General features: G+C 39.7%; 3 protein-coding genes across 9 annotated transcripts in view; 1 reads left to right on the forward strand and 2 right to left on the reverse strand.

Moving 5' to 3' along the window:
- Nucleotides 1-25,779, forward strand: part of LOC120893206 (pseudouridine-metabolizing bifunctional protein C1861.05) — a 183,843-nt gene that overhangs the window by 52,601 nt on the left and 105,463 nt on the right. The window lies entirely within an intron of this gene.
- The window catches only part of LOC120893205, a 137,423-nt gene that overhangs the window by 46,209 nt on the left and 65,435 nt on the right, over nucleotides 1-25,779 (reverse strand). For 6 of the 7 annotated variants that reach the window (XR_005738116.1, XR_005738114.1, XR_005738113.1 and 3 more), the window contains exons 2-3: nucleotides 17,056-17,146; nucleotides 13,554-13,820 (exon numbers count right to left, since the gene is read on the reverse strand). The gene's annotated coding sequence lies outside the window, so the exon portion shown is untranslated. Of the gene's footprint in view, nucleotides 1-4,241; nucleotides 4,327-13,553; nucleotides 13,821-17,055; nucleotides 17,147-25,779 lie in introns of those variants that run through there. The other variant, XR_005738115.1, reaches the window with a different exon arrangement.
- On the reverse strand, nucleotides 14,127-15,288 carry LOC120893211 (chymotrypsin-2-like). Its single transcript, XM_040294965.1, has 3 exons — nucleotides 15,197-15,288; nucleotides 14,709-15,127; nucleotides 14,127-14,514 (listed from the first exon to the last, which is right to left on the reverse strand). Exons 1-3 carry the CDS (start codon nucleotides 15,252-15,254, stop codon nucleotides 14,203-14,205), a joined length of 789 nt encoding a protein of 262 aa, XP_040150899.1. The 5' UTR covers nucleotides 15,255-15,288; the 3' UTR covers nucleotides 14,127-14,202.

Consider the following 25,779-nt stretch of genomic DNA (forward strand, 5'->3'; position numbering starts at 1 on the left):
GTGTACCGAACTGAAACGAGCTGAAGTGTAAATCGAACTGAAACATCATACCAAAAGTGCAAATCTCTGGCATTCTGCAGCACGTGTTCGTGTGCGCTGCAGAATGTTTCGAATTTTTTGGTTCAACGTAGCCATATCAACGTAACAATAGCAACGTAGCCGTAGCTTCCCGCCCATAGCCTTTCGAGGTGCAGCTTACCCGTGCAATGGGATCATTGAATTTGACGATTTAATCCGTGTGCTTACGGGAGTTGGCTCGTTTGCGAAATGTAGCTGAATTCGGGTGCAATACCACCTTTTATAACCAACTGCAACGGGTAGTGCTGCATTCAATCGCACTTCGTTCCGATAGTCACCGATCATATCTTGCGTAGTGTGGGAAAAGGATCGGAAATATTCATGTATTCAGTGGTGAAAGATAAATTGGATAAATTGCATCGTTAACAGATAATTTCATTTCCCGGCATTACCACATCGATATGAAAGGCTTCTGTATTTTTTAAACATAAGACTCGATGCTTTGTGCGACACGCTGACATCTCTGAGATCACAGTTGATGCATTGATGATTTGAATTACGCGTTGAAACTTTCGTCTGATTTCGTGTACAATATTGCAAACGCTTTAGTGTTCAAGAAATACTGAGCTTTTTTTTGTTCATGGTCATTTTTTTCATTTTAATTCACGTCGTTTTTTCACACTATCTTATCCTTAAATGTTTGTAGGGGTTGCTGCAGAATTACTCGCTAAATTTCATACATACGTAGTGGGAAACTGTAAACAAGTTCCTTAATTAAATCATAAAACTTTTACCACCTACTGTTGGTAACGGTGCGACAAGCGTAACTAATCTGGCTGAAGAGTGAAAACACTGAACGAAGCGGATGGTCAGCAAATGGTCATCGTTTGACCAGTCAGGCTGGCAAGTTTGTTAATGAATTAGGCTGTAAAGCTTTGTACAGTGCATAACACCATCATAAAAGTTGGGATCGCTCTTTTCTGTGATGCAGTGCGCTCATGAAACACGGACCGTCCGCTGTGTACCAAAATAATCAGGAGTAGTATGCTCAGAGCCAACCATAAGAGCAGCTGTAATTAAGTTATAGCTATGGGTTAAAATACTTTACTAACATTAAAATGTAACATTACTGTTTCCTTCTTTTCTTTAATTTATTATACATGTAAAATATGAACAATGACATATGAATCAAGTAGTTGAATGATACAAGCTTGAACTTTACTCGCTTTTGAGAAGCATAGACTTCTGATGAAAATATTATTAAGTTATTAAAATATTATTGAAATTATATAATATTATTGAACAATAGTTGTTCTGCGTTTACATTGTATGCTTCATGTATCTTCAATCTTTAGTCTTGGTGCTGTCTGAAGTATATTTTCAACATTACAACGAAAATAAAACAATATTGATGTTGCAGTAAAACCGGCTACACGCACCATATTCCAAAACGTAACCAAAGTAACAAAAAATCGGATCACATTACTAAGCGAATGTTTGATCAAACTGCAGCAAAACAGTGTTACCAAGAAAATACAAATAATCAAAACAAGAGCAGGTGCTGTCACAAAACGGAGTGAGAATAGAACGGGCACGAAACTGCACCTTGTTTTGTGGCAGAACTATGCACAGAGTGGCACAAATATTGTAAAGAATGAGATTGAGGTCTATACGGCAGGCAGGGTAATTTTAAAATGTATGGCTGGGAAAGATGGTTCAGTTTGTAGTTTGTTCTCTGTTTCTAGGAAACCAAGCAATCGCTGTTGTAATGTTATTTGGTCACGCGAGAGACAAAGCGCTTAGCGAGGCGTAAAGTTTGCAGGCTCTAATGGAACTAGCATAATGTGTTTCCTAATGCAAACTGTTGTGTGTTGTTTTTGCAAAATGGGGAAAAAACAGAATTCAACGTCAGCGCGTTTCCACTGTTTGTTGCTCTGTTATAATATAGCAACTTACGCTCTCTTTTACTCTCGCCTGCCCTACTTAAGGTAGTACCTTTCATCAAGCGGTCGGAATTTGAGGTATGAAATTTTAATATTTCTTGCAAAGGGCAAGAAGCAGCACGCGGCGAGTATTTCAATGGGCAGGAAGAATATGGCTAGAGTGATTTACATTATGTAACGAAAGTGAACCGTCGGAAGGGTATGAATTTGCATGTACCGTGCAGCTGGTCTGAAAATAGGTTTAGTGTTTCGTGTATTTGGTTTGATTATCGTCAAGAAATCAACCGGGCACCGGCCGGATAGTTGCTTGCTGGGCAAAATGTAATTAACAAAATGGTTAAGGCAATGCTATTTGAAGAGAATTTGTCAGATGATGGAACCATCCGGAATGGTGGAATGCAATTGAAGTTAGTAACGTTGTAGGGTTTGTACATTATGAAAGGATGATTGGATTGTCAGAGCGGACTCATGGACAAACATCACGAAGTATAAAGTTTAACGTTCTTAGCAGAAACTGGGTTGTCAGAATTAACATATTTTCAATGTATAACGTAAGGATTGCTTTGGAAGCATAGAACCATGCTACGCATCATACAATATTGTCTTGTTTGATAGCTATATAAGGTATGTTAATACGGGTTTAAAAGATTGCATTAAAACCAATCGTTAAGAAATGGCGATGCTGCTGCAGATTGATTTAGAAGATAATTTATCTTTTCAGTTTTAAAGAGATCTTGGTTGCTCTGGGGTGGTTTCTTCATATCAGCAGGACCCTGAATTATGAGCTTTCCATTTTCAACAGGTTGTGTTGGCCAATTGGTTGTAGTTCACGGTTATGAATATGTAAAATTGTCTGCTGCTGCTTCCTTCGTTTCATGATGCGCGCACGTAACGGATGGATTCCGTTATTGCATGCATAATTTACGCATGGCGCATCGTACACAAAAAGGCAGCTTTTATTCAGTTTATGCATGCAAAATCATATCTTGGACTGTTAGCAAAAAGGGCTACTAAATTGGGCGCAGCATGATGAGCCGTGGCTCAGCGTGGAGAATGCTTGTGGAAAGAACCATCTCAGTTATTCCCGAAGGATTTGAGCTGGGAATGCGGGAAAATGTTGAAAAACTAACAATTTCAAAGTGTTCAGCAATAGATATTTATGTTCAGCATAAGATCTTTCTGTATACCTTGTTTGTGTAAAATTTTGGATACGCGGTGGCACATGTTACCACTCTACACGACGAGGACGTGTCGGAATAGGAGTTGAATCCCATCCCATTGCAGAGCAAGTAAGTAGAGTTTTAATGTTTATTATTTTTGTACTGCAATAAAATATGTTTCATAAAATCTACGGAACTGACAAACTGTTAGATATAATTGTATAGTGCATATAGTGCAGTAGGTGAAAAAGAAAATCTTTTAAACTATACCGGGTTTCATTTCATCGAGAGTCTACATCAACTTAACTTCTCGCCAAACTAACTGCTCAGCAAAACGTTGGTCGAATATTGATTAAGCCATTTAAGGTGAACAAAACACACGCTAACTTTCTTTTCACTGTTCGCAGTGTACCAAGCTTAAGAAAGAGCCACATGTGAAGGAAACAAAAGGTGGCACCTTTTCGCGATGTCATAAAAACGTGTGTGGCTGTAAAAAGAATTAATACCAGCGCAAAAAGTGTGCGTTAGCATGCTACCTACTTTCATCTAACTAGGCCATCGGTAGACGAGAACCAACCTTCGATGCGTAAACCCAGCCGTAACTTGCAATCCATTTGTTAGAGCACATACGCCGTACCTAGCGAACGGTTTCAATGTGCTGCTGCTTCGACTGTACAAGTGACAGATTTAGCTGTCAGATAAGTGTGTCGCACCCCATACCAACCGGTTCTGATTGCTGTGAAATGCTGTAAATTAATGTGTAGCAGTTAGTGTGCGTCTCTGGGGCCACCAGCCATGCAGTGCACGTAAAGTGCTGGAAAGCAGCGTACGGTCAGCTGCTAGAAAAGTCATGTGGGGCTGAACATTAGAGTGCAGTTTCATTCCCATGCTTCCAGTTGACCACGAAAGTTCAGTTGGTGTGGGTCAAGAGAGGAACATATGTGTGTGTATTTTTTTCTATACCTCCCACCACACAAAAGCTTCATTATTGCGGACGCTTTGTTGCAGCCGAGGTTAGCTGTTGTAAAGTTCTGCACACCGCTTAATTTTCGCACCGGGAAAAGGGGTAGAAATTTCATGGACCGTAACTTATTGTTCGATTGCCGTGCACATAACTTACGCCAGATTTACGGAGGAGCATTTGCCAGGAACTGAAAAGCATAAAACTTTCCAATCAGTCGTCCGATGAAAACGGCAGAAAAGCAGATGAAAACCGACTCGATCGTTAAATGGAGAACCAGAAAGAGAGAGAGAGAAAAAAACATGCTTTATTACAAACCAGTGCTCTTGTGGCCATTCGCATACGGTGTGAAATCGTTGATGGCAGCAAGATGGAAGGTGTTTCTTCTGTGTTGAATGAAACACTTTGCAATTAAACTTTTATGCTTTTCCGGTTCTGGGCAAAGTTTACAGCACAGATGAAATAGTCCGTACGGTGTTCGATTTTGCAGCGGTCTGAGATAACCTGAAACAATTTTAAACCTTAGCTTCCAAATAGTTCCATTTGTAGAAACGTTGCAGAAAAATCTATCAAGATGAAAAATGCAATTGAAAACCTTTTGTTATTCACAATTCATTTGGAAACTATTTTTACAAGAGCTACTAATGTGGAAAGGCTGTATTCTTTTACTGTTGAATGAAACACTTTGCCATTAAACTTCAACTTAAAACGTTCCCATAATTCCGAGCAAAGAGAAATAAACAGTAAATATGCTTTAAAACATCTGCTATAAACAGTCCATTCTAAAATAAAGCATGATATAATATTTCTCGCTGTTATCGCGGTATATACAGGTTTGTTATTCCATCATTGATCTCCGCTTGAGAACTGATCTTCCTATTCGACCGGTCTGGACGACTAAAATAAAAAATGAGCAAAATGATCAGTAAGAATATAATACACATTGAACCAATAGGTTGCTAGGTAGACTGTCAGTCATTTATTCTAAAAACCTGGAGCTTTGATGCAGATTGTGATGCAGTACACCCTATAATAAAAACCATGTGCAGGGCTATTGCTTTCTAACATGGTTTCGTTGCTGATGCACACCGATGCTGCTGAGAGTATGTTCACTATTGTAGTCTAGTAAAATCTCATTGGTACTTTGTGCCAGATTGCAGAAAACTTCCTGTACGCGATGTCGTCGTAAAAGCGAATCATAGTGTATCCACAGATGCATTGCCGGAAGAACCTGCAGAAAAGTTTCACCGTCTGGCGACTATCCCGGGGGCTAACTATTCTGCTGATGCCAGGAAGCTTTCTGTGGGAAGATTGTTTGTGCTACACAGCACGCATACCATCACTCCGGGAAAGGAACGAAGCTTACGGGATGGAACTGTCCCGACCGCATGATGATGGGCGTACGTGGTCCTAAGAGGTGTGAGTGAAGTGTATCATAAAGTATACAATATCATACCGTCATTAGCCGTTCCGCTGGTTGATAGTCTGGTTGGGCTAACGAACGATATAGAAACAACTAGTTTCAAAACTTCTGAAAAGTGAGTGGTAAGCTCTTATGCATCATCCATCAACTACGTAACGCTAAACTTGCACATTTCGAACCGAAATTGCAATGCAATGAACGCTGGATGTGTCAAATTAATCCTGTTGGTGCACAAACATATCGACAGAGGATCACGACGAGATACGAAGATGCAGTGTAACCTTTTTATGTCGTAGTTTAAAGTGGGCAGCAGGAAGCTAAAGTCTTGTTTGTTTGACTGCCAGCTGATGAACATGGCCATCAGTTCACACATGTCCGTGCCTGCCCGCAGTCATGGAGACCAGAACAGGTGCTATGCTAAATTGGCAGATCCGGCAGGAGTTTTCAGCCGATTGCTTTCTTCTTGCTGTAGCATCACGCCAAGCCTCGGGCAACGGATGTAACCAGTCTGTCAGAGGTCGGAAAACCTCTTTACGCTTCGACAGACGTCCGTCGAGGTTGATTGATTGGGTTTTGCGTTGGTTCTAGCCCGCCGGTTCATATTTCAACCCCGGGAAAATCCCTCAACAACTGGGCCTTGGCCACACACTTCGGGTGTAAGGGTGATAGCATGCAGACAGAGAATCGCAATGAAAGAGAAGGATTCCTTTCATCGACATGCTTAAACTCAAGGGTTTGCTGTTGAAATGGGGGTAAAAAAGGGTCGAAGGTGAACTATCCTAGATAAATCTTTCTTCCATTGACGATTCGTTGCTTCGGTTTGAAAAATGGTTGTGCCTGTGTAAGAACGAGCTTGCGCATCTCTCACATTGCCATTCGTTGCAAATCGTGCAACGATGCATTTGACTGGTCGCAGTTGTTGGAAAGCATTGAACTATGGGCCAGTTTAAGCGGTCGATCTAAGAGAATAGGTATTTCATAAGACTAGTTTTTGTTCGTTTCCCTTCATTCTCCTAAACCACACCAATCTATTCATGTTTCTGCTGAGTCGTCAATTTTATTCCTTTTTTTATTTAATTTTATACTGGTCGAGTGACGTATAAAGATGAAAGAAACATTCTCTCAAAATAGTTATGAAAGTTAAAATATGGGAGTTGAGCAATGAGCATCAACATTGGCAATTCATCGTTTCGTTCGAAAACTATTTTTAACATTTTTTTAACGTTCGAACGAAGGAACAGATCGGTGCATTTTTGCATGATGCATGATGGCTGAACATTGACTTCAGCTGGAAAGCTGGAATGTATTTCCAGTTACGTACGGGTATCGCATCAATTTGATTGGTTTGAAATTTGATTTAATTTTCGTGTGTAAAGAAATTCCCAACACTTTTCTTACGGGAATCTTCCAGATTGATTGATTGATTGAAAGTAGTTAAATTGTATAGAAGATTTATAAAGATGTATAAGAACTTTCAATATCTTATATACTCCTTTTATGGATAATCCTTTTCACAATAAAAAAATCTAGGATAGATAAAGTGGAAGATGCCAATCGTTTTAAGTGTTATAAAACTGATTATTCTGTCTTACCATTATTACATAAATATGTTGCATCATTTCTTTCTCGGCGATTGTACGATGTGCAGATACACTTTGTGTATAAATTTCATCGTGCAAGCTTTCATTACATTCAATAACACAATATAAAATTCATCAGAACATAAACGTTGCAACTTGCAAGCATCCTGAAAAGCAATCGCAATAAAATAACAAGTCCATAATTTAATTCCATATTCCATCGTTATACTCTCGGCACGTATCTAACAACGCTTCTTCCGTGCCTGCTTGCTATCGTTCCCATTTGCAAAAGTGTCCGAGATTGGCAGCGTACTTGTGCTTCAATTTACTGTCTAATGACTATACATGGCTTCTGGCACAATGCTTCCTTTCCATTGGCGCAGTTCGTCATATGCCAGAAGATATTTCAAATTACCTCTCTAGTCCGTATTTGGCGCTGCATGTCGGTGGACATGGGAGGAACGCAAAAATAATTCGCCGTCTGATACCATCATTCTGGGTCGTAGCAGCTGTTATCGTGTCTGTTTGTTGTGTTATAGCTCTAGGTAACTTTTTTGTTAACTCATAAAACAGAGAGAAAAAAAGACCATAAACCACGGTTATTACAAACTTTTAATAATAAATGATGAAATTATTTACTCGCGCAACGAGTATCAATAGAGTCGTATCAGTGCAAGCGCCCATTAATATTTGATTGGTGTTCGCTGTTCGATTTATTGACGACATAGGTACATCCCCAAAATTTTGGTGTCTTCTTCTGGTGTTAATTGAACGTGTTGAATGCTGAAACTGCAAGCGCAAAGATGACCACGAATGAAGCTGTGATTATGATTATGATTTAACGGGTATGTGTTTTTTCTTCTCTGTGTCTTATTCGTATTCATAAAATTATACTCCGGATAATTCAAATAACCAAACATACACAGCACACACAGAGACGCACAGCAAAGGGGCACTAAGTTGTTTGCATGTTTTTATTGAAATTGGTGCCAAGCTTTGGTTGAAGGAATTGACGAAAAGCTTATTTTTGTTTTAGCTGAGAATGCAGAGAATGTTTTCATTTTAACGTTTTAAAGCAATTTCATAATATATTGAAGACAATCATAATAAGTAATATCATATTAGCAGTAAAATCATTCTTTTAAACAACTATAAAATTGAATATGAAACAATTTCCAAAAGATTTCATGTATTTCAGAGTGGAGCAAATGTACAATTGTAATTAAATAATTATTTTAAATTAGCAATTGTGATTGTGATCAGCAGGATTGTGGTCCGGAATATTGAAATTCAAATTGCTACAATCAGCACTTAATTAATGTAAGTGGTCTCATGCAACCTCCGATACGGCTTGTTAAGATGTTTCATACGACGATATGTACGTGAACAGTTAAGAACAGTGTATCTGCCTCGTACTGGCAGAATAAGGTACTTTGCACAACTTTCAACTGCCAAGATTGGACGAGCGTTGAAGCAAGCATTGCGTTCTGGGCAAGAGTGAGCATACCCATACACCATGCCTGCAGTTTAGTGGCTTTAGAGCCACACGTGTAGCTGCAACAGTATGCCGAAAAGTTTGCTCTATCTTTTACGATGCCTTGATTTTGCATGCTTCTTGTTAGTGTGAAGGAATCACGTTGTGCAATCACGTGTCGGCAAAAGTTTTCAAGCTCATCTAAGTTTGCACAATGTACAGTATTAAGTTTTGTGATGACATGATTAGACGGGCTATTGAATGACCTTAAAGAATGAGTCATGGTTTACAATTTACACTATTTACTTAGCAATTGGAGTAATTACATTTCCTTTTATTTAATGTGATTACTTTGCTATGATCTATTATTTAATGAAGATTAAATCCAATAGAAATGTTTAAATCTGTATTGATCTTATTGTTAGCGCTCTCTTTTGCAGGGAAATTATATCACTATGTAGCAAATTCAATAGAAATAGAACTATTTTATGTTAGTGCTTGTATGAAATCGCGTTTTAAATTGTCCATTTGCTATGTTTCTTTGACTCAGATGATTGAACATAACGTTAAGCTAAGCATCCCATCAACACTTAGCAAAGCAATCAACATAAAAGCACCACTATCACGCTCCATATTGTCCATAATTTACTAAAACTGTAGTGTGTTTGACAGGCGTATCAGCACCCCATTACGGTACCACCACGCATCTGGCGTACCACCATGTCTATCTCACTGTGAAAGGATGTTTAGAATGCAACGATTTTACAGCGTTTGCTGCTGCTACTGCTGGTTTGGTAAAATAACATGTTTAACTTGTCGATGCTATCGTGGATGGCCTGGGACGGATTACTGTAGGGTCGTAAAATGCCAGCTTGTGAGGTAACTTTAGTTGTATCTGCGATGTACCTTGCGCGATAACAAGAGCCGCATTGCTATCGTGTTGGGACAGCTTTTCAATCCAACCGCAATCCATTTGTGCTCAGTTTATTGGAACTGCTGGGTGCAGATTGGTAGCAGGATGCAATCCAACCACTAAAATGGCAAATTTGTAGAAACCAAACGCTTAAAAACAAATGCATTTTTGTTGGTGTTGAGCTTTACATTGTGGTGTGATAAAATTGTAATGTTATAGATCGATTCGTTCTCGACTACATACTTTGCTCGAAATATTAGCGTAGTTAGAGATAGAGTTAGAGTCAAAGTCAAATATGTTTGATTTCGGATTATGCAAATTTTATTTTCAGTCGAACGCATAATATGGTGTCAAACTCTCAGAATAATCAAGTAAAGTTAATCGTAGAAGGGACTTTTGGAAAGTTTAATACATTATATTTTAAAATAAATCAGCCTGCTAAATGCTTGATGTTTATGGTATACTTTAATGGATCTCCTTCAAATCATTAAACACAATCATATTGCATATTGTTGTCGTCACGTTATTAAAGGGTAATCCCACGTAACACATGTTTTGATGAAACGAGTAATCAGGTGTTTTTAATAAAAAACAAAACAAAACAAATAATAGTTTTTGGATATGTCGACATTGGGCCCCTTTCCGTTTTTAGATCGTAAGCCAAGGTGTATGGATATTAGGAGGTGAAGTGCTTCAGAGCAAATTGACATTTCACGACTTGACATAACAATACTGGAGGCTCCGGTATTAAAATCGGGGAGGGCTGGAGGGGGGTATAGAAAATTGTATGCGATTTGACATAACAATACTCAATAATGGCGCCCGGAAAACGCGCTAACAATTCACCTCCTTAATAAACACACCTTGATTGTAAGCTGAATTTTCCGCCTGTCAGCTGTTTGCATTGTATAGCAGTTTTCGAGTAGCTATCAAAGTGGGTATAGTGTATACTAGAATAGTATATACAGGTGGGCTTATCCCAAGGTGTATGGATTTAGAAGGCTGATTTTAGCACTTCTGCTACTGAATGAAGATTTTAAGAATGTTTTGTGTATTCGTCAAGCTACCAAAAAGCCTGCTTGAGAAAAAGTTTTCAGCTGTCCTGTCAAAAAGTGACTGCCCTGTCCTGTCCTGTCAATGAGACTTCAAATTTGGTTATGAAAAATATGCAATGATACCATCTAGGATTTTGAATTTATTTGAGCAGGTACTCGAATCTAATTCTAACTTTGAGGCTATAATAATCTAGGCTGAAAATCGCAGGCTAGTTTTGTGTGTGGTTTTGTATGGAGTGTTGATATGATTTCAGCCTCCAACTGTCAAACTCCATGTAAAAAAGCTGACTAGAATCGTGTAGGGCCCCATTATTGTAAAAAAAAAACTTTTTTGTTAGTAAAATACAGTATCCTTATAATCTCGCTGGCGAGGTGTAAAATTTTCAACTTCCTCTACAACCATGTGCAAACCGCTTAACATACTTCCGGTTTCCGGTTGCTCATGTAAGGCCAAGACCATTGCTTGAGATTCATGTTAATAGTCAAACGATCTAGTCTGCATTTTAGGATTTTGGTTACAGCACTCACAAACCCGTTCATATGCTTAGGTAAAGCTAGCATAGCTTCTTTTTTTTTGAGCTACACTATTAATGTGCGGAATGTTATGGAACTAAGACGAAATTGTAACATCGTATATTTGTGCACGAGCTGTAAACGATTTCCTTTGATAATTTTCCACACATCCGATCAGCAGCAAGAGCTTTGTCGAGCTTGTCGCTTGCTGGCCGGTTGTTTTTACGGTGGCAGTGGACCTTTCGCCAACAAACGGTTTCCAAAATCGATTCGTCGATAAGAAGCTTTTTCACAGGAAAACTTAGTAAAGCAAACTATCATTCGACTTTTTTCCTGTCGAATTCATGTAACCATACCGACCCGTACTGCTACAGAATGGTACAATGACACAGTTCTATATAGCAAAAAAAAGGATAAAGATTTTCCTCGAACATATTCCGCCTGCAGTTGATAGTTTTCTCGACGTTCTATGCTTCATCATTCGCATCCGGGAGTCGTGCAAAAGGAACTAAGGACAGTGAAACCCTGCAAGGGTCTGCCGTTTCCGCACACGTTTTGCTCCATTGTTGGAAGAAAATCTCTTCTTTGTCGATATTTGTGTCGCTTCTTCTCCTTGCACTTTGCTGCTCACTCCTCCTCCAATGTTGTTCAGGAAGAATTTATGGTTTTACACCACCACCCGATAGAGCTGTTTTTGAAGTGGTCAAAGTGAAGAGATTTTCTCTTCCAACCCTTAGCACACTCCCACGATGCATTTCCACTTTACGCTTGACAAAAGCTTTCACCATGTGCTTGAACCGAGCCTTAGAGTATGCATGCAAGAAGGAAAAATAAAGTTTCTACTATAAAGCCATTAGTGATTCATTTCAACTTTTTCGATTCGATTCACCCCTTTCGCTATCAGTGTGCCCTTGTCTTTCTTGCGATTGCCCTATCGGTTTATTTTCTTTCTTCTTCTTGCTGTCCTGCCAGTCAGTGTGCTGTCGATTATCGTCGAAGCGCCGACAGTTGTCCCTTATTCTTTCGGGAGAGGATATCAATCAATCGCAGGCCCATAAAGGAAGGCATTGCACTCCAGGATGGGCGAAAAATGATATGAAGAAGATTTATGAGATCTAAGTGTATATTTCTCGACTTGTGGCTATCTTTTCTCTATAATTTCTTTTAAGCGCTACGTCCAAAAGAGCTTGTTTAATTGTGGAAAAAATAATGCATCTTTATTTTTAAATATACATTGAATGTTGTATAAAAAAGTACAGCAAGAACATGAATAAAATATATTGAAACACTCCGAATTCTTACAATTTACAACTGTATCTCGTGACCTTGTTCTTTCCCATGGTGTGTTCATAAACTTTTGCAAGGATGCATTCATCGCTACACACAGTGAAGTGAACGAACTAGTGTAAATCGTTAGTAATGACTGGAAACGAACCGAACAATCGCTCAATAGCCGCGATTGCGTTCTGGACGCTCAATGATCGGATTCGTTTTATGGCCGAGTGATTGGGTGGCACGAACAGACGCAAACTTAAGGATCCGTAATCGTTCTGCTTTCAGTGCAACCACATTAATCATTCGTTCGGTGGGAAGGGATTTGCACCATGAATGACACGAACGCTTCACCCGAGACTGTGAAAGGTCAAGTTGAGTGCGATGAAGTGAGAGAGTTTTTATTGCAAACTTCCTTTTTCGTGATTAGTTTTATCTTCGGGACGTTATGTTCAGGAAGTTCAATCATTCAGTACAAAAAACCCTAAACTGTATGTAAATACTTTCAGTCAAAGTTTAGCAATCTAGTTGGAAGTGATTAAAATAAATGGTAAGTAAACTTTTCTTTTTTACATGGCACTAAGTCATCATTCATAATAAATTTCCTTGGTTATCATCGACGTGTAAAAGATGATGAGATAATTGAAGTTTGAATGTACTCTTCACACCATGAATGAGATTTAGCTAGGTCGTAAGGCTAGAATCTAGCCCTCGGTAATTACAATGATGATTATTGTTATGGCTGTCATTACGAACCTGATGGCAACAGGTGCCTCGTTTGCGGTACTGTTAGAAATTGGAATATTTTGATAACGACTCGGTACGGATATCTGCAGACAATTGCCTCCACACTGTGGACTGGGAGCACCATACCCTATGTCACATGCAAATTTCTTGTATCTTTGTGATTAATATTACCTTAAAAGCCCTTTTTATATTTCTACATCTTTTCAAATTGTATTGTATTATCAAATTGTTTTTATTTCCTTGTAAAAATATCCATGTCTGGAAAAAAAATTGAACGATTCTCTCAAATATTGTTTTTATTTTCATCAATTTATTTGTACTCAACGACTGTAAAGAATCGCATTTGTAAAAAATGGAGCTTTGAAGCTGCACATGACGGTACAGACTCCATGCGCCATGTGTCCTTTCTAGTATCAGTCACTTTATTTATAGATTGATGTAGGCGGATTGCCCTCCATCATTGCGTACCTGGCGAGAGAAAATAGCTGTCTTACCTTCTTTTTTTGTTAATGTTGTTGTAGTTATTGTTGTTTGTTGGCTTTATTCCAGGTTCGCTTAGCGATCCTTGCCGTAGTCTCGTATTCCTTTGTCAATTACGAAAAGGGCTGATTTGTATTGGATCCGGCTCGAGGACCTAACCTCCGTCCACTGGAATGTCCCTCGGCTTGGCCCCTTACCGCTCTGATACGTTGGGTATTCACTTCTGAACCATGAACTGGTCCTTCGGCCAGGACTTGGGGGCATTTTGAGGACGAACGTCACTGCAACGAGGGGAGAAACGCCGAAACAGGAATGTTTAAAAAAATTCAATCAATACCGAGCGCTCCGCTGTCATAGAATGTAGGAAAAGGAATGTAATAAAATAGGCAGGCAATAACGCTTAAGCAATAACGATAAGTATGTTTTAAAACGTAGTGTGAAGCATGTTAAGCTTAGTTGGAAGAATGTTTAATAGCAACCTCATGTTTAAAGCTTCACATTCAATTTCCGGAGTGTTTGAAAACTGTTCGGAAAAAATCGAATCTGTGTCAAGGCTTTGAATGGACCTGAATTCGCCTTGTTGTGAGTACGTTTGGGTAAAGTTATTTATTAACCACGGAATATCTTCTTCCCAACTACACGTTTGAAGTACTTCATTTGCTTCTATCTCAACCACAGCGTGACCGATGCAATCCACGATAAATGTGAATAGACTCGTTCGTATACATCCGAAACTTCGGTAGCGCAGGGTACGCGAACAAAGGATGCGATGCCGTGCAACATTCCGTCGTAAATCAATGGTCCACCCGAGTCACCGGAACATGCTCCTTGGCCGAATGGACTGGAGACACAGATCACGCTGTCAAAGATGTTACCCGAGCCAGGACGTTCAGCTCGACATTCTTCCATTGTGAGTATGTTTACGTTCATGTACTGCAAATTGTCCAGAACTTCAGCTGCGCCACTGTCCATGGTCTAGAATTGAAGAGATTTTCGATGGAAAGCATATTTTTAATCGAAAATGAAGTGCATTCGGAACCCGCTAGATAATCGGTATTGGATGAAAATCAGTTTGAAACTAATTTAAAATGTGTGATTCAGGAACGGTGTTCTTAAATATCAGCGCACATTCGCACCGTTCTGTACAACTGGTACCCACGAATACTTACATTCGATCTACCCCAACCAGAAATGGAGGCTCCCGTTGCGGAAATCAAATTCGTTGATGCTAAACCGATCGGTTGCGTGTGCTCATTGAACACAATCGGCTGTACAGTCTGTATCAAACTGATGTCATTCTCAATCGTATTTGGGTCGTAGAGCGGATGGTTTACAATTCGCATCGTACGGTAATATACTCCGCCCGACGCTAGCTTGACACTGCCTACGTACACGTTCAGATTGGCCGGTTCCATTCCAATAGTACAGTGTGTTGCTGAGATAATCCATCGTGGTCCAATGATGGAACCACCACAGAAGTGGAAGTTTGGTGGGCGTCTCAGAGACACCTGGTGCGGAAACTGTCCCTCGGTAGCATCATATCCTCCAACGATTCGACCACCTTTGGAACCACTGGCCGGTAAGACAGCTGCACGATTGACAGTCGAGAAAATTGATTGAGCGAAACGTTCAAATTTCATAGTCGCGGTATACTTACGACTTGCGGCCACCAGCCCAATGAGCAGCGCAAATGTGAATGCTGTCACTCCAATCATCCCTAACCGAATGCTTTATGGCGTTACGTACGGGTGGAAAATCCACCAGACAGGTGTCACAAATATATACCAGCACGTATATAGAGTTCGATAGATAGGGCCGCGAACAGATAGCGATAATCTCAATACGTTTATTGCACGCACAATTGCAGCAATTGCGGTGCGAAAATGAAATGAGAAAACAAACTCGTGCTCATGCTCAACGTCACTCACAGGCCCTAGCTTATGCGTTTCATAGCCACCGGAAATGGAATCGTCGGCACCGTAAGGCTCTTGCTTTGATCTGGTCGAATTATCGTAACGACAAAATTTTACGATGTCATCCAAATCTACCTATCTGCTATCAATTGTCGTTACTTGCTGATAAGTGACCCAGCAGTAGCTTCAGACAGTAGGCGAATGATTAACCTATATGCCAGTGTTTTTTTTTAGGTTGTATTTGGCAATGTTAGGTGTTTTATGAGCCTTCAGTATTATTATTTAGGAAGATGCGAGAAATTATAGACACCCCAATCAAACGGTGATAAGGTTAGTTAGAATGAACTAATAAGGCTGGTTAGAATGATTATGACCAACGTCATTTATCAGAGGAAGGTGGATAAAAAACTCATTTTGCTACCACCAAAGGTCTGCGCCAGGGGACAGGCAAGCCCGTCTCATATTCAACTTGGCGCTAGAAAGAGCCATCCGGGACTTGAGGGTGGAGACTTCGGAAACCATATTAGTGATTCCAGATTCTGGCATACGCTGATTATATAGACAACACTGGCACATCTCCTATGGAGCCGAATCCTACCGAGGGATCAAGCAGGCGGCAGAGAACCTTGGATCGCAGGTAAACGAGGCAAAGACAAAACTGATGGTGGTAACACCAGCCAACCTACAAATTCAAACATACATAGGGTTTACATACAAATAGGTGAAAGCATCGACCAAGATTTCACCTATCTTGCGTCAAATATCAGCACCAACTTCTTTCTTGGGTTATGTTTCAGAGTATTGAACATAACTGATATGGTTTATGAACGTTTTGGTAAACGTCTAAAATTCATTTTTTATCATTAATTCGATTCAAATGATATGTTCATGGTATTGTTAACAAAAATAACACAACTGATAAAATAACATCAAATATTAAGATGTGTTGGTTTTTGTACGGTATCATATTTTCAAGATTTTCAAGAGTTTCAGACTATATTTACTGCAACCAAATTCTTTGTCCCGCAAATTTCGTAACATAACATGTGCTAGATATCAAACAATAGCCTTCTTGGTGAGAGTAGATGTAGAATTGATCTTAAATCCACCTCAACGTAGATTTGTTCCTAGAATATCTTTACCAAGAATTACACATACACGGCGAAGTAAAATGTAGACAAAATGATTCGTATAATATGCTATTTACAGCACTTTCGATATTACTGTTGCAATAATCATGAAAGGATTACCTTAACAATCCATTCTTCAATTTAAAAAAAAACACTTCTTGTTTCAGGTGTTCAATGTGTTCTAAAGATAAGTCTTATGATAATTTCTGCTTATACACTGTTTTCGGAACAGGCCGTATTACTTGATGATATTTTTGAATAGTGATAGAATATTGACATAGTAACACAAATGTGTGAAATATTAAACATTTCTTGTTCATTCATATATATTTGAAAACAATTATGTTTGATATCTTCAGCATTATTGTTTGTAGTTAATGTTATGTATTGGTTTCAATGTTATTGAGTTTTAAAAATTTGAAACTGCTGGCTCCAATAAATGAAACAACTAAATCATTAAAATGTTTACTTACTTTCACGAAAACGTTCCGTCCTTGCTGGCGGTCCGTATCGTGCGCCATTCGGGGGATTTCAAATCGTGGTTTTGGTGAGCTTGCAATGATTCTGAAATTTATAAAGAATGATATATTTTTAAATAGTATTTTTGGTAAACATGAATCGCCTAAATTGATTGTTAGAACTTTGCTGAATATCACAACTATCTTTTTGATAAATATCAATACTGCTATATTGTATCGCGTCGCTACTCAATGAATTCGCATGACTTTTAGATCAAGCCAAAGGCATGTACTTGAGTGTATGATACATATTTATGAACATTTTATGGCGGGTACACCAATAAGAGGAGGAATTAAAATTTTATGCCTGAGACTCGTTGCTCGCTCCCATTATGTAGCAATTGGTAGTGGCGATTTTGCCAGTTTCCCTGCCTTATGCGATCGTCCGGTTGGGCGGAACGACCTATCTGCTCGTTTGCTGGGCCGAAAAAAGACGTAACACAGCGTAATTATCACCACATTTATCGTCCCAACCGGAGCCCCTTGAGCTTGCTGATGGATGTTTGGGTCTTTTATTTCCCGTTGGTCCTGCTTTGATTCACGTTCTTTTTTGTTCATTTTTGGAAGCTTTGGATCGTTATTCGCGAGTGATTGAAGATTGTGTATTTTCGGTGTTATGGATCCATCGTGGTGTTCGGTATACACCCCCTTGTCTCGTATCTGGACCACTGACTGATTTCCCTAAAGGATGTGCTGGAAATTTAACGAGAGTGGATTACTGTAAACATGCGTCCCATTCCATGGGTCGCCTTATTCCTTATTCGCCAAGTCTTTGGGGAGTGAGAAAATGGATCAAGAATATTTGTTGTTCAATTCGTTATTTGGGTGCAAGGAATGGTTGGTGCGATTTTTAGTACGGTTTTGTGGATCAAATTTATGTGCCTGCAGTTTTCCATCTTCGAGCTTCCTACTCTTTGGACGATGAGTGTTGTTCGTGATGATTATCATCAATTCCCAACCAAGCTAAACCGAAATGGTACGGGATACATATATACCGGATAACCACCACATGGAATTACTCTTTCATGCTATTAGTTGGCCATGGCGAGTGCTTCACTCAGCATACTAAAGCCCGCAACAAATAGGCCAGACAGAAAAGTACAATTTTATGGATTCTTCGAAACGACACAGAAAATATAAGCCCAGGCTGTGAAAGTATCGTAAATACTGTAAAAAGAGAAGGGAATCGATGTTACGATGTTGCCTCAAGCGCCAACAATGTACACCCTGCCAGAATAGCGCTTTGATGTTCCACCTCCAGGAAGATACATTCGTGGTCGACTAAAAGTCGAAATCATTTTGACTTTGACTGTTTTTATGGCATCTCGTGTAAAAGCGAAAGATATGTGTTAGTTCTGGTTCAAACGAGTAAATTGGCAAGAAAAAAATTGACTGATAGGCATATTATAAGCGTACACATGGTTTGGCTGTGGGATATTTGGATAACATTTTTCAAAACTAACCGCGTTGAGTTTCTAAACCTACTGAAAACGAAATTACAATCAATTTACTTTAACACATAGCAATGTTGTTCAACACTATTATTTACACGCGAGTCAGGCTAAAACCATTCAATACTCTTTACGATGTAAAGATGGCATCTCGCCAGCGGGACTTTATTTATTTCATGATTTTGAACCCTGCCACCAAGCTTGGCTTTGCCAAATATTAGCTGACCCCTGCGCTTCCACCAGCACGCTGTCTTCTTTAATTCCACTTGGCACTTGGCGGGTAAAGATGTTCACCTTGACCTTTTGTTACTTTTGTTTCGGGGGACTGGATTACTGGAGGAACAATCGATTCGTGCGCTGAGTCAAAGTTCTTGAAGTATCATTTATTTTTCCCATTTCAGCTATCCCACCCCAGGGCATGGAATGTGCTTTTGTTGAAATATCTCATCTCACTGGGTGGCAGGGCGTGTCCTACAGGCGAGAATGGCTGAGATAAAGAATCCGTTCCACAACTCTGTCCAGCGACGGTAAGAGATAAGTCCCCGATGGTGTGGGGTTAAGTCGAACTTTAAAATTATTGGCCACAAATCATGCAGCTTACGATGGTGGTTAACTTTAAGCCCTAACCATAAGATTCAATTAACGGGACTGAGAAGAAGATTAACTGGGGAGTGGCGGGCGGAGAATATGGGCGTTTTAACACTCGATGAATTTTATAACAGTTTTTAGATCTTCCAAGATAACGTCTAACGTAACGCAACGTCTCAGACACCAAATGGAAGTGCGTTATATGTTTCATTACGCACATAAAACGCGTGAAATCATTTGAAATCTACAAAAACATATTTCCCATCCCCCATAGATGGTAGTATAATCGGTGCTTAAATGAGATGGATAGCAGGGTCGTTCGTTCACATCGTTCGGGGTGGTGTGAGATTTTCATAATTTTTTGCTAATGGTTGGTCAGGTAGGCTCTAAGCGTGTTTGAGTAAGATAAGATGCTGTGTCTTATGTTATTCAAGTCTGCATCCACACAGCAATATTTTTGTAGACGTTCCAATCTTCCTTTGTTAAGTGTGGCATTTGAATGAACAAATACACTACCGTTTGGAGTATCTAAAACAGTGAAGAGTTAATATTGTGTAGGAAATCTAAATAATACCTTCGTAGTTTGCCTTTCCAACCTGTTGAAATCAGAGAAGTAGAATAGTCGAAAGTGTACCCTTTTTTAGATTTCTATTTACTCAAGCATTAGACATTAAAGAGTAAAACCTGTACATTTCCCTCGAAACACTATGCCAGATGATATGATAGGCGGAAAGAGCAAGAGAGGGCTTGAAATTAAATTATTTAAAACGATCCACATTGCTGTACACTGACTTTCCAACAACAACAACAACAACGTGTCCCGTATGTGACCGGTAACAGGCATTGCTGCTGAAGGTTCTCGAATCTCGGGTCGGGTATTTTTAATGTGTTATCCTTCCGTTCACATCACACCTTCGTTATCACTCACGCGGTGAGGTGAATTTAGGCGGCACAGAACTTGAAGCTTCCCTAATGAACCGAAAGGATCATGCTCCGGAGCTGGGCAGCACGGATATGTGCGGCGAATGTAATGAAGTTAGGGTTTGGTCAACCATGAATAATATATTCATTTTAAGCAGGGTGATGCTTTACCCGGAAGCGGTTATAGTTGGCAGTACAGTTGGAACGAGATTGCCTTTTAAAATAAAACTATGCGAAATGTGCTATCTAAACCTCAATCTGTGCTTGCCGTTTCAATTTCGTTGGAATGAAATGTTTTAATTTGAACATAGTTCCATGCGCTTAAGTTTATTATACACATAAGCAGACACTACCTTACCAACCTATACGTCTAAATATATGCCTAAATTTGTCTAAAACTTTTCAAATGAATCATATATGAAACCCTTTTCTACATCAGTTAGTCCTTTGGGGATAATAAATGTGGTCAAATATAGTACGAATGTTGAGGTTGTGGTGCCTGCGAATTGAATTATTCAGTGCCTTGAGTCAGTGCAATTAGATTTAATATAAATAATTCAATCGGCCGTTTGTCATCCCCGGGGCTCTATTTCTCCCACTAATGCTAAATTTGATAGGTTTTTTGTGCATCACCAATGCTCCACTAAAGGACACCGGTAGGATGGTTGGAGGTTAAATTGAATTGTTCAATCCACGTAGCCATACTAATTTGCTTAACGCGCCGCTGCTGACGCACTTCTCACGTTGCTCACTTTACGTAACTCAACATAACTATTACACAATAGCATATTAAAGTATGATCAAAATATCCTAACTACGAACGGCCCATTATGTGTGTTTCCACGTCGTTATTATTTGGCATAAATTAACCTCTTTATTGATAGCGAATGAAAGAGCAACTTTGAAATGGCTCCCACTTCCGAAGGGTTCGCACAATTGATTCTTATCGCACCAAGCAACGTGGCCGATTAAACGCTTCGAATTTATGGTTACTCAATCAAGTCACACGAACGCGAAGCCACCGGGAAAGAGGAACGGACCAATATCCCTCCCCTGGACCAGTTATATGAAACTTCCCATTAAAGTGGCTGTGGTGTGGGATCCTGGTTTCCGTCAGCGCGTGCTTGGCTGCAATTTGAGCGCAGGCCTACAATCAATTTCTCAGAGCGCTAGCGCGCTGTTCCTCGCGACCCGTTTTGCGCCCGTTCCCAAGACCCTTTTACAGTCACTGGGTAAAATAGTATCCTTGGCAGCGTTTGATGTTTAGCTGCACGCGTTTAAGAGCTTTCTGTCCCTTTGTTAAGGCCGGGCTACATTGATCGTACTCGCAAGTGTAATTTTTAAATTCACTAGCGCATCTGGCGGCGGCTGGTGGAAGCTTTTTTTGGTCGTTGGGGGAATGATCGTGATGGATCTCAAAATTAATTAGTATTTTCATCGTTTTTTGATAGATAAACTGCTGAAATACTCGTACAACATATTTATCTATCAATTACAAAGCTTTTCCAGTCCAGTTTAAGTAAAAAATATGGAAAAATAACATATTTTCTGAAGCGGCTCCAAATTGTTTGGCAAAATGCTTCGGTCAGCCGCCGCCAGATGCGCTAGTGAAAATTGAAATTACACTTGTGAGTACGATCAATGTAGCCCGGCCTTTAGAGCTTTGTTGTAATGTTCATACACTTCAAACAGCAGTGCGCGTAGTAATTGGCTCAAGGATGCACGAATGGTACACGTGGTTTTGTTCTGGGGCATATGATCCACATACACGATACTGATGATTGAGTTTAAATATATCTTCGGGTTTTTTACTTGGCTGCAAGGATTTGGTAATGAAAAACTTGAAAAAAATTTACTTCTAACAAAGGCGCATGGTAGTTGGTAGTAGCTTTGTTTTAGGCTCGTTAGGCATCTGAAAATAAGATTTAGAGGCATTGTAATTTGTAATTTGACCAACGTCTGCATTTTTCTTTCGTTGATGTGTTTCGTGATTTGAAACCATTCTCGGTACTTTTCACTGGTTTATTCCATCCTGTTTGGACACCGTCGTTATGTTGAAAAGTTACGACCGACCTTACAATGTGCGACCGGTAACGAGGTGTTATTAGTTTTTTTTTTCTTTTTTGTCCGTTCATTTCCGAGAAGTATACCTCGGCGATGCAATACGCAGAAGTATATTTTGGTGATTCGTAGACGAAGTAAGAATACTGTAACGTTTTGTTCTCTAATTTAATTATTTTAGTATTAATATATATTTTAATGTTGTGTACGTTATATCAGACGATAACCCAGTAATTACTGCTACAACTTATAATAATTTATGCCATACAACTTTAAATCTCACCCACACTGTGTCAATCCTGGAGTAAGCCACTGATAATGTGTCGATTATAAAAGTCTGTTTATCTTTTTTTGGACGCATTTTGCATGACATGATTTTGTGACGCATTCTTTCTGCATCGTTATTACCGATGTTTATGATTTTTCTCCTTTTTGCGTAACGATCCACGCGATCATGCTTTGGAGATTTATTAGGTACCACGTAGCCGTATAGTTAGTCCTTACTACGGTCCATTCGAGGCTTGAACCGACAACGGGCATGTTATTGAGCCGTGCGAGTATAAGACTGCATCGGGATCGTCCCGATGATTATCAATATATCATTAATAATTCATGGCCACCCGTAGATACGATCAATTTCACATCAATTTTGTGGGACATTGTAGAAAACGATCTTACTATGAGGAGTTCTGATTTCCATTTGATATGCAACCCCTCTTCAAACACCTCTAACAAAACCTTCACTCCGGCTGGTGGCACTGGGAACAAAATGTAACGCAGACACTTTAGATGTCACATTGACAGTCTAATCAATACAATTTATACATGTTGCTACCGTCGTGACACCAACCGCTGGGACCTTTTTAACTAACGATGATTTTGGATGATTTTATGCCTGAACATAAACGCAATCCTAATCACGGGTACGCGAGCTCCGGTCCCGGTACCGACATTTCTATTTCTGAATTCCGAACAACCAACAACACCATCAAACACAGACAAAGGACCAATGCTCCAATGGGGCATGTAAAAGCACGCACATCCTCGCACTTCCAATGCGCACCCCGGCGCCGGCAGATTCCGATGGACAAGCAATCGGGTTTTATGGGCCACCATTAACGTTCGTTGTGTGGGGTATAGGCTATCTTCATACCGTCGGAATCGTTGATTGAGTAGAGCATACAAGCGGATGCCGTGCATGGGGGTAAAAAAGGACTTGATTGACATTTACTTTTCCCCAGAACGTGTGATACCGGCTGAGCGTGGAGCTTTGTTTAGCTGAGCGAGCGATGATAGTGGTGGAAGGGGGCGAGGGGTATATGTGTTGATAATGCGTCGCGATTGGTTGGCAGGTGGGGGAGTCGATTAACGTTTGTAATGGTGACTGTCGACGATCTGAATGATTGGAAAGGATTTTTTTCGTCTCCCGTCCCTTGTACACACCCCATCAGTGTGCGTGTGTATGTATGTGTGCCTTGTGCCGTAAGCACCTACGCAAACACATGGGCTCGTCAATTAGAGTGGGCTTTATTTTCCAAGCTCAGCATATATTGTACCGGATTAACATTGTAGCCGAAACGATATCGGTAAATACGGCGGTTTACCATTTGCCAGTATCGTCGAGTGGGCTGATTTGGATATTGTGTTCTGTCATTATCGGAAACGGGTTGGACGCATACTGCTAGAGCTCTCTTCCGCCCAGAAACATCATAAACCAGCTAGCAGAATCAGAGTTTGTAGACTAACTTTGGAGCAAGCTGCTACACATACACACCATATCCGCTACTGCTGTGACGAGGCAGAAATGATAAACGCTTCATTAGCAAACCGCAGTCCGGATGAATCGCAGTGTACAAACGTGCATTCGCATTTAGTAATGGAGTGCTGGAGCTAGGACAAATATATAGTCGTCCTCCCACGCACGGTTGCGGAATGCGGCAACATAATCGATGGCCACACATCATCAAACGAGCAGCGGCACGTGTATTGGGAATAGAGGAATGGACCATTCCGCTCCCTGTCAATGGAAAGCAATTAATATCCCATAATTGGCGACCATTCAAGGTTAGGTCATTCTAGCGACGTGCGCCCGTACTTATAAAGCCGGTTTAACAATTTCAAGTGCAGCATTCCAAGTGTTAGATCAATGCATAATTATGCATCCACATAATGTACTAGACGCTCTCCGTGGAGTTTTTTTATCGTCTACTTCGCCTACCAACTTTAAGTGATTGAATGAGGGGCATTTTTCGATTTTCGAGCTGAAAGAATGTTATGTGTGAGCACTACTTTAGGCTGTACGAACCCATCTAGTTTGTATTTCTTCTTCCTGATTTTTGGCGTAACGACCTGCGAGGTCATGCCAGACTATACAGGCTTCCGAGACTTATTAGTATCACGCAGTCGGATAATAAGTATTTGTTACGAGAAAAATAGTCTAGTAGCGAATCGATTCTGTCCGGCCTTATAGGTGCCGACGAATCTATTGAATATTGAAATTGTTATCACCGGGCCGCTTCTCTATTTACCTTGCATTAACGAGATTTACAAAAAATATATAGGCTCCTTGTATATTTTAAGCCAGAAAGCTGACATTTTCAGCCTGTCGTTGGAACAGTATTCACTATCCGGGTTGTATCCATATGACAGTTGCGGTCCACCATATTGAATGTCGGCGATTATTTACAAACAAAGATCCAATTTAAAATTGTTTCTTGTTTCTGTTTGAAAAGTGTCAAAACATTTTTTTAAACCTAAAAAATACTTCCAAACAATTTGTAACCTTTCTTGATACAATATTTATCCTTCAACAAAACAAATTCATTCCTTTACGAACGAAGCCGATCGTGCCTGCAACGAATACACATTTAGATTATTATTTGTTTACACATTTTTCAGGCTAAAATAATCTAGGCTTAACATCTTTGGCTAGTTTTGTGTTTAGTTTTATATGCAGTGTTGACCTGATTTCAGCCGCCAGGTGTCAAACTTCATATAAAACAACTGGCTGATATCGTAAAAGCGCCCACAATAGGGAATGTTTATTTATGTATTTCTCTTGTTTTGTGGTAGTTCATATGAATTTCTTATGTTTATTAATGGGAGGCCCATTTTCTGAATTATTTAATTTGTTAGTGTAAATATTTAAAGCTTAACATGGCAATGGCTTATTCGGGCTGTTTCTCCTGAAAAGAAAATATAATGCTTGGTATGGATTTTAAATCATAACATAGTTTGTTAAATCGTGCTATTTATGTCGTTATTCGGAATATGTGTGTTTATTACATCGTAAATTATCGTTTAAGAAAGAGGAATTGCTTTTTTTTTACACAATTTCTCATTACTCTCCACTCTTACACACAGAGTTTACACTGCCCAATACAGTGTTTAAAGTTGTGTTTGATTTTTCGCTTTACTGTACTGCAAACGAATTTGAGGAAGTATGCTCGATGGTGTAAATATATTCCCTCCTTTTCAGGGCACGGTTGCACAATTTTAATCATGGTCGGTACTTGAATTGAGTTGCTTGTTTTGGCGCTTAATAAATCATTTTAAGCACTTTTCGCAACCACATTCTTGGGCTTTCTAACTAAAGCATCTACTAGCTTTGATAACGTGCCACCATTATTTTCGTATGAAGAGGAATGGTTTTGCTTAT

Source organism: Anopheles arabiensis, chromosome 2 (assembly GCF_016920715.1).
Source record: "Anopheles arabiensis isolate DONGOLA chromosome 2, AaraD3, whole genome shotgun sequence".
Classification (NCBI taxonomy): Eukaryota; Metazoa; Arthropoda; class Insecta; order Diptera; family Culicidae; genus Anopheles; species Anopheles arabiensis.